At 37.4% G+C, this 8960-nt stretch overlaps 1 protein-coding gene across 1 annotated transcript; it reads right to left on the minus strand.

The window, feature by feature from the left end:
• Positions 1 to 1492: 1492 nt before the first annotated feature.
• On the minus strand, positions 1493 to 2436 carry LOC104599182 (tRNA (guanine-N-7) methyltransferase). The gene has a single exon (XM_010261611.3). It carries the CDS (start codon positions 2434 to 2436, stop codon positions 1600 to 1602), a length of 837 nt encoding a protein of 278 aa, XP_010259913.1. The 3' UTR covers positions 1493 to 1599.
• Positions 2437 to 8960: the final 6524 nt, after the last annotated feature.

Here is an 8960-nt window from a genome sequence, read left to right on the forward strand (position 1 = left end):
GAAGAAAGGAACGTTTCCACATTCAAATCTCTTGGCCTGAGGGGCCATTCTTGCAGGAAAATTAGTTCTGAAAAACATAGGTTTCAAGGCACCAAGGTGAGGCTAGGTGAAAGGGGGCGCCTTATCGCCTAATAGACGTCGCTTAGGCAATGAATTTTTTTTTTTTTTTTTTGTAAAAATCATAGATCCTAGGATAGTTCCCTAGGGTAGAAATCATTAGAGGTGTACATCAAATTGTGCTGCATGCGGCCCGGCCCGGCCCATATATATATTATATATATATTTATATAATATTATATAAATTATAATTATATAATAATATATAGTATATAATATATTAATAAAATAAATATATTTTTTAATTTTAATATACTAATTTATTTAATTATTGTATATATAAGCAATTATATACACAACATTCATATAAAATTAAAAATTTAAGTTTTTTATAATTTTTTTAAATAAATAGCTTTGCCCCAATGCACGGCCCGACCAGGCCCAAGGCCCGGCCCATGAGCCAGCCCGGCCCGCGGCACGCACAACACAGGCCCGCACAAGCCTGGGCCGTGGGCTGTGCTGGGCCAACCCTCAAAATTTTCACTGGGGAAGGTGGCATGGCCCGTAACAGCCCGCACTTTGCACGGGCTGACCACGGGCTGTGTTGTGCCTGCCCGGCATGGCCCACTTTACACCTCTAGAGATCATAGATCTTAGGGTAAAAGAAGGAAAAGAGAATTCAAAAAATATAGGGGCTGAACCCTTATTTTTCTTATAGGAAAAGAAGAAAAGAAAAAGTAGTAATAATAGTAGAAAATGTGTTGATTAGACAAAATTTTAAGTTCCTCCTTATTGGTTTAGGTTTTAAAGGCTTCGAGGGTTCAATACAGCATTTAGTAATGTTTGTATTGATTAAAAACAAATAAAAAAAAATAGTATATAAACATACAAAATGAATATTTTAGTTTAATAGTACCTATTTTATAATTATAATGTCAAAAAATAAAGAGTAAAAAAGCATTTTATAATACATAGTACAAAATTGCTTGGTGATTAGGCGAGACAAGCCTCAAAGGGCACCTTGTCGCCTACGTGTCGCCTTGACAACTATGGTGAAAAATAGTATACTGAAGGTTAAAAGGCAAATTCTGGTCCAATGTTTCTCTTGTTTTCATGGTTCAATGTTCTATTGTGGCTTTAGTTTATGCACAGATAAGGTTGTTTCACGAGGATTTTGTTTGGACTTCTAAACAGACAATCTAGCCACATAGCAGAGATTATCCAAAGGAAGAAAATTTTCAAGAATTTGGTATGGCTCAGGAGCGAGAGCTCTTGGGCCAGAGGAGCAAATTTTAGCACCTTCAATATCTCACCAATATTATACCACTACCCTCTGTAAAAAGACTGGTCATTGTCTATCAAAATCTCGACAATTGGTATTCTTTTTTCATTTAGGCTGTGTTTGGCTTGAAAGGAAAGGTACGGAAATATATTCTTTGATGACTAAACTTGTTTAACGATGTATTTTCAAGGAATACATAAATGCAAATTAACATTCAGTCCATATCCTGAGAAATCGTTTTGTATGTTTACCTCCCAATTTTAATTGAGCACTGAACGCTCACCAAGATTCTTGACCCCATTTTCTGTTTCAGATGGTGCAATACGCTTGTAGACTGCCTGAAATGTCTGCCCACCATTCCTAGCAACCTTCTGCCCTTCCTCGGTAGCACTACTTAGAAGCTTCACAACAGGGTCAGTTTGGAGCTCTTCTTCTGTGATTGCTTCAAAGAGAGGGTGACCTTCCAAACAAGCCTTCATCCATTCTCCAAGCTCTTCCACATCAGTAATTGTATATATGATTCCACCCACTTGGAGCACGTAAGCATACTCATCAAGCAAGTGTGGGCTGATCACCCGCCGACGATGGTTTTTCTCCTTGAAGTGAGGATCAGGGAATAGAAAAAACATTTTTGAAAGTTGTCCTTTCTCAAAGAAGTTGGGTATATATTTCATTGAATTAGTCCGGACCACTGAGATGTTCTGGTACTTTCCTGGGTTAGCTGCCCTCAAGGCCACAATCCGTTCTTTGACATATTCAGTCACTTTGTCCCTAAGCTCCATACCGATCATTAATGTTTCAGGGAAGAGTGTTGCAAGACTGACAAGTAAACCACCAAAGCCACAACCAATGTCAGCAAACTGGATCTTTTTCACCTCAAGACTACTGGTTGTATCACCATTGTAATTATTGATCTGACCCGATGGGAAAAATTCTGGATAATGTTCAGAGTAATCAACATTATAAGGCGTAATCGGTACAGGGAAGTGGGAGTCACTTAGTGGATTGCTGTGTGCTCGTGCTCGGTAGAAGCGCTTCCGTGGCAGACCAGTTGACTTGTTGTGCTTCAAATTTGCTTTGCTATCATAAGACATCATCCCTTCTATACAAGTATCTTAATTACAATAGATCGGGTCTCTAATGTGCAAACCAAGCAAAGTTTTCGATTAGGCGCACTTCTGCTGCAATAGTGATGTAATATATCTCCTAGAAAATCAGAACAGAACAGGAATAGCTTATAAAGCAGAAATAAGAGATACTACAAATTCATGGGGCATCAAGTGTAACATGACAAACAATGTTGTAATGATTCAAAAGAAAAACACATTACAGGTAAGAAATAAGAATAGAGAGAAATTTGATCTTAAACTTGAACCAAAACACCCAGACAAGCTCTAGACATCGGTTTTCTATGGTCTCTGTCCTATCTCCTTAAAGGCTTGAACTAAAATACCAATCTCTGAACGTTGCAACACAGTCACCGTAACACCAACCAAACTCTAGTAATACCATTAATTTGGCAATTCCAGTCCAGTGGCTGGTCAGAGATATGGCAATTCCAGTCCAGTGGGAAAGGCATTCAGCTAATGGGATGGTCATAGCCTTACCCATGCAGATATGCAGAGGCTGTTTCCAAGATTTGAGCCCGGATTACCCAAGTCCCAAATGGAACAACCCAACCCAACCTGCATTTAAATACATACATCAAACCTTAGCTGCTTCTCACTTCTAATCTAAGTAGAAAAGGAATGAAAGATCTAGTGTTTATTTAATGTTAATGTAACTCTACTTAGGGTTTCCAGAAAGGACATCAAGGACATTTAGAGCTTTTCCCTGGTGTACCAAGCCAAAGAAATATCTAAGTGGGACATTCTAGAGCAAAACTTGCAAGAGAATTTTAAGACAAAATTGAAAAATATTATAGTGCCATTTTCTGAGAAGAAGGCACTCATTTTCTATGCTGAGTTATTGAAGAAGGCAACCTATTTGGCAAAAATTGTTTTTCATGCTAGGTAGATAAGGCTATTGAGATGGTCAATCTGCTGGAGTATGAAACCAATGAAATCCACATTGTAACTTTGTCCTGTCATAATTGAAATGAAGAGATGCTGAAGTTGGTCATGATGACCATTTACCTTGTAAGCAAGTTTTACAAATTCTTACATCTAGCGACATGGAAAAGAAAAATGGTCCAAATTTATGAGATCTACCGGGTAGGACCAATTGAATGTTGTGTTGTCAACACCACACGTGCTTCACATGTGAATCATTTGTTCTGGTTCTCAAAAGAGAGTACCGATTTGCCAATAGTTAATTCAATAATACCACCAACGATAAACCCATGCAACTGCAACTGAGAATGGCACCACAAATCTATCAAAGCGGTTATGGGCCACATGCACTTTATGGGTAGTGTGGAGAAAAATGATTGGTCCCACATCCACAAATTATTGGTCTCATAACAAGCAAATTTAGGTGTCATGTCTATGAAACATTTGGTCTTTCTGTGTAACAGATAAAATAACTCAAACATGTCTATGAAAGATAACAAGCAAATTTAAATTATCAAAAAAAAAAAAAAGATAACAAGCAAATTTAATGTTCAAATTCTCCACCAGGTTATGAGGAAATTGCCAATGAAATATTTTCCTGCTTAACTGTGAATGAGGTCAATGTTCATCACTGTCTAAGGTTTAATTTTGAATGCATTTCTTAATAAAACTATTTGTAACATGGTATAGTATTTTCTTTGGAATTAATACAGGAATGGTGCCAGCTGGGGATGGTCTTTTCATCTTTCAACTCCTTTTTCCATATTCCATGACTTCCGTCTTATTATAATATTATATTCATAATATCACTTTTTCTATGGGATCATAGGAGCTTACTTTTAGTTTTCCCATAGATCTAATTTTATTTTGGGCTCTTGTGGCAAGCGTGGTTATCGGTATTTGGGTTCTGGATTCATCTCTCTATTAGCATTTTTTTCCTTTTGATTAAAGGATGTGCAAATTAGACAAAGAATGTTTACAATTTCAACCGTGGTGGTTCCTTTTGATAGAAGTGGAGGTGTGAACCTCAAGGCATTCTCCTCAAGCCTTGCCTTGATTACAATATCATGATCAACATCAAACTAGGTCTAGCCAAGGTTTAAAGTATTGATACGATACGCATATCGGCCGTATCGTATTGGTACTTAGAAACGGACGAAACACCTTTTTTTATTTTTTTTCAAATTTTGGTTTTTTGGGAATCTTAAAACATGTCTTTTATTATTAAAAAAAGTTGGGGGTCCAAAACACCTGGAAACAAGAAACAGGCGTTTCGGACCGTATCTTTTTCAAAAGATACAATACGATACACCCCGTATGGGGCGTATCGTATCGATACTTTAAACCATGGGTCTAGCCTGATCATTCCTGCTGTTTTTTTTGGGTTTCCTGAACTGAAATCAGTATCTCTGGAAATCTTTGTATCAAATTGTCCATATTGGCCTTCTATGTGCAAATGTATCTAGAGTGACAAGTTTCTTAAACAGTAACTACTTTTCAGATGTTTTACCTCTTTACTTTTTCTTTGTTGAACAGTTGGGAATGGGAAGGGTGTTGGATACTTTATGTGATTAATCCTATGGAGCAAAACAATATATATATGCTTTGCATACATATGCAGAGAGCCATGTTTATTCTTTTAGTTGTTAGCATTCCACTCGCTTTCATCCTGGCCAATACAAGTACCTTTCTTTTGGCTGAGGGGCAAGATCCTGATATATCAGCAGAAGCTAGACTTTATTCTCGCTTTATGATCCCTTGCCTTTTTTGCCTATGGCATTCTTCAATGTGAAATCAGATTCCTGCAAGCCCAAAATACAGTCTTTCCAATGATGATAAGCTCTGGAATTATGACTTTACTTCACATCCTTGTTTGTTGGATGTTGGTTTTCAAATCTAGTCTCAGCAACAAAGGTGCTGCCTTGTCAATTTCCATTTCCTATTGGATGATTGTGTTACAGCTAGCACTTTATATCAAGTTATCTCCTAACTGCAAGAAGACTTGGACTGGTTTCCCAAGGGAATCGCTTCATGGTGTCCTCATTTTTATAAAGCTTGCAATTCCTTCAGCTTTAATGTTTGGTAACAACTTCATTTATCAAAAAAAAAAAAAGTTTGGTAACAACTTCATTTTATCATAGTGCAAAAGTCTTAAATTATTCTCATACTGTGTAAAATTTAACTGTCATGACTTTTAACAGCATGGGGATGTGGTCATTTGAAATAATGGTTCTCTTGTCTGGTCTTCTTCCTAATCCAGAATTAGAAACATCAGTGTTATCAATTTGGTGAGCATCTACTTCATATCTAACCTTTTTCTTCATCTAGATTTTCTTTAACATTTTCTTCCATGTAAGAAACTTGGTATTCAGCACATTCTCATTTCTGTTCTATATGGACAATATCAATAGCTCTTTGCATATTTTAGCATGGTTACAGAATTGTTTGTCTCCTAAATTACAGTTAATTCCTATATGGCACCAATATTAAATCATGTACATATGGAACCATCCCCAGCCTTAACACAGCTTCAATGGTCTGGATGACCCTTTTGGCCTTGGGGGAGCTGTAAGGTAAGTTAAGCAGAATCAAATATTACTCCTTTCCTAATGTTGTCCCTATTTTATTCAAGTACCTTTAGCAATAACAGTCATGGCAATTATCTTTTTTACCTTTACTTATCAGCACGTGAGTTTCAAATGAATTGGGGACTGAGCGTCCTCACGCTATACATTTAGCAGTGCTGATTGTATTGCTTACGGGCATTACAGAGTGTCATGATCTTAATATGTAGAATTAGGGGTTATGCTTATAGCAATAATTACAGATCATTGTCTAAAGACCTACAGTGAATTAGGAGTTCGAAAACAAAAGCAACAAATTCAGGATCTATAAACATTAGGAGTCGGAAAACAGAGCACAATCAATTACCCAAAAAAAGTCAGAACTGAGAAGTCAGTTACCAAGTGATGGATGAATCGTCAATTAGCAGGTGAAATGATGGAGTGATGCCTGAGGAAAAACCTCGCTGTGAACGGATTGTTTGCAGAATTTCAAACAGAGAATGGCGGAGAAACCTCACTGAGAAGTGAGAAGCGGCGGAGAACTTCTGTTGTTTAGAAATCAAAATCCCCAAAACCGCAGAATACGAACCTTCCGGGAGTTCCTCACTGTCAGTGAACTGCGAATGACGGAGAACGGCAGAGAATGGCAGAGTTTCTCACTATCACTGAACTAAGAACGGCGGAGAATGACGGAGTTTCTCATTGTCACTGAACTGCGAACGGCGGAGAATGACGGAGTTTCTCACTGTGACTGAGAATGGTAGAGTTTCTCACTATCACTGAGAATGGTGGAGAAGAAGCCTTCGAAGTTTTGGACTTTCGAACCCTAAACAGATCCTACGATGAAACCTCGACCCAACTAACCCTAAGTCCCTGACATTTTGCTCTTACCGTAATTGGTACCCTTGATCCAACCGAATTTACATCTGCGCCCCACAACTGGGCACCCCACAAGGCCCCAGCACATCTCCACGATGAGACATTATCTTTAGATGTTCTCAATACAAGGTGGAGATGTGCTGTGGGATATTATGGGGCGCAGATGAGAAGTTGATCCAACCCCACCCTGACCTTGAGTCTGGATCACCTACCAATTAAATGTGTTTCAGCACCCTTCCAAATTGATCGGACACCACACACAGCGGATCCCACTTTTTATAATGGGTCCTACTCTCATGATATCATGTGCGGTCAACATTGCCACCCCTAACAAAAAAGTTAAATTTAATGGAAAAGTACGCGACAACCCTAATGCAGATTTTGGAATTCCTGCAAATCTCAAGTCATAAAACTACATTTTATGTACTCATACTTGCCCGTGAATTGACATCACCTATCTCAACTGTACCTTGTGCTTATGAATTCTCACCATGGGTTGAACCGTTATTCTCCCTAAATTTAAACCTCATATATTGATTATGATATGATATCTAAAAAATTTTTGACCAATCAACTAATATCATGAGCATGGTTAGGTGCAAGGTTCAAAGTATCAACATGTATCAGACCGTATTGGCCGATACGTATCATTCTGAGACTCTTCTGATACGCCCCTATAATGGGTGTATCGGAGGTCTGACTAGTTCAGGGGGTAGAGGAGACCTAAACCACCCCCCTGAACCGATTGCAAAAAAAAAAAGGCCTGAAAAATTGTATCGATTTGCCCGATACGCCCATGACATATTAGACATATCGATATTTTAAACCTTGGTCAGGTGTTATTTATCAAAATACATGAATGGATTTTGATCGATCAAAACTCTTCTCATGTTTCTGGCATCATAGATTTTTCCATCTATCTAGTAACATTCATTTCAAGTGGTAAAAAATGCTTTAAGAACTTACAATTAATGATATTTAAAAACTTATAGAATTTATTCATCTCTATGTAACTCTCAGGGTTTTACTAGATAATTAGTGATACTTAATTTTGTTTTTCAAAATTAGATTTTGAGATGACGTATAGGCAATGGTGGTTGGGTTCAATTTAAGTTGTTTTATTTAAGATGTATTTTTTTTGGGAGAATGACGGTTCAACCCAAGGGTCAGAATTTGTAGGCTAAAGTACTGTTGAGGTAGATGTCAGCTCGGAATTGATGCTAATTTACGGGCGGGCATTGGTGTATAGAGTGTGGGTTATTGACATTTTGAATGTTTATAATTCTGCAGTAGAAATAAAAAATCTGCATTAAGCCTGTTCGTACTTCTCCGTTTTATCTAGGTAAATGGCAGACGATCTAGACGAATTAAATCTTTATTATGATTTTAGTGATGACGATGAAGAGGATTGAATATGTTGGATTTGAAGAAGGATAAGATGGAAGGTATGAAGATGGTCATGAAATTGAGGATGTCAATATTGATGTGAATTACATCGATACTGGTGGCTTGTTTGATTATGAGCCAACTTTAGAGTATGAAAGTCTAATTGAGAATAGTGACGAAGATGGTAGGGATTACAATTAACGGGGCAGGTTTGGGGATGGTTTTATAAATTTTAGATTCTACAGATTTTTCTAAACCTCCCATCTCTTACTTGCCTAAAAACTTATAGCATATTAGATTTTGAGAATCCAAACTCTCATCGCATATGAAAATATAAATACCCTCTCCTCCCCGAATTTAAGGATAGGGGTGGATTGGGTTTAGAATTCACATCTAGTTTTCTATTGTTCCTTGTTATATATACGTAATAAATAAGTAAAATAACACAAACAAACAATAAAATTTCCAATTATTCGATTAGGACATGTAAAAAACATATAAACTATCAATTATCCTTCGCATGGAATTCAAAAGATTATTAAATTCAACACTTAATGCTAAAGTTTACATGCTGCCCAATAATATGCAGGTTGGGGAGAGTTGGGTTTGTACCCTATCCGTACCCGTATGGGTTGTAGAATCCCAAAACCCATCCTTTAAGCAAAAAAACTCACCTCATCGGGTAAGGGTGGAAATGAATCAAGCTTTTCACAAGTTAATAGATCTTGGCTCATGAAAAGC

This window comes from Nelumbo nucifera, chromosome 2, assembly GCF_055504915.1.
Source record: "Nelumbo nucifera cultivar China Antique chromosome 2, China Antique-T2T, whole genome shotgun sequence".
In the NCBI taxonomy this organism is placed as follows: Eukaryota; Viridiplantae; Streptophyta; class Magnoliopsida; order Proteales; family Nelumbonaceae; genus Nelumbo; species Nelumbo nucifera.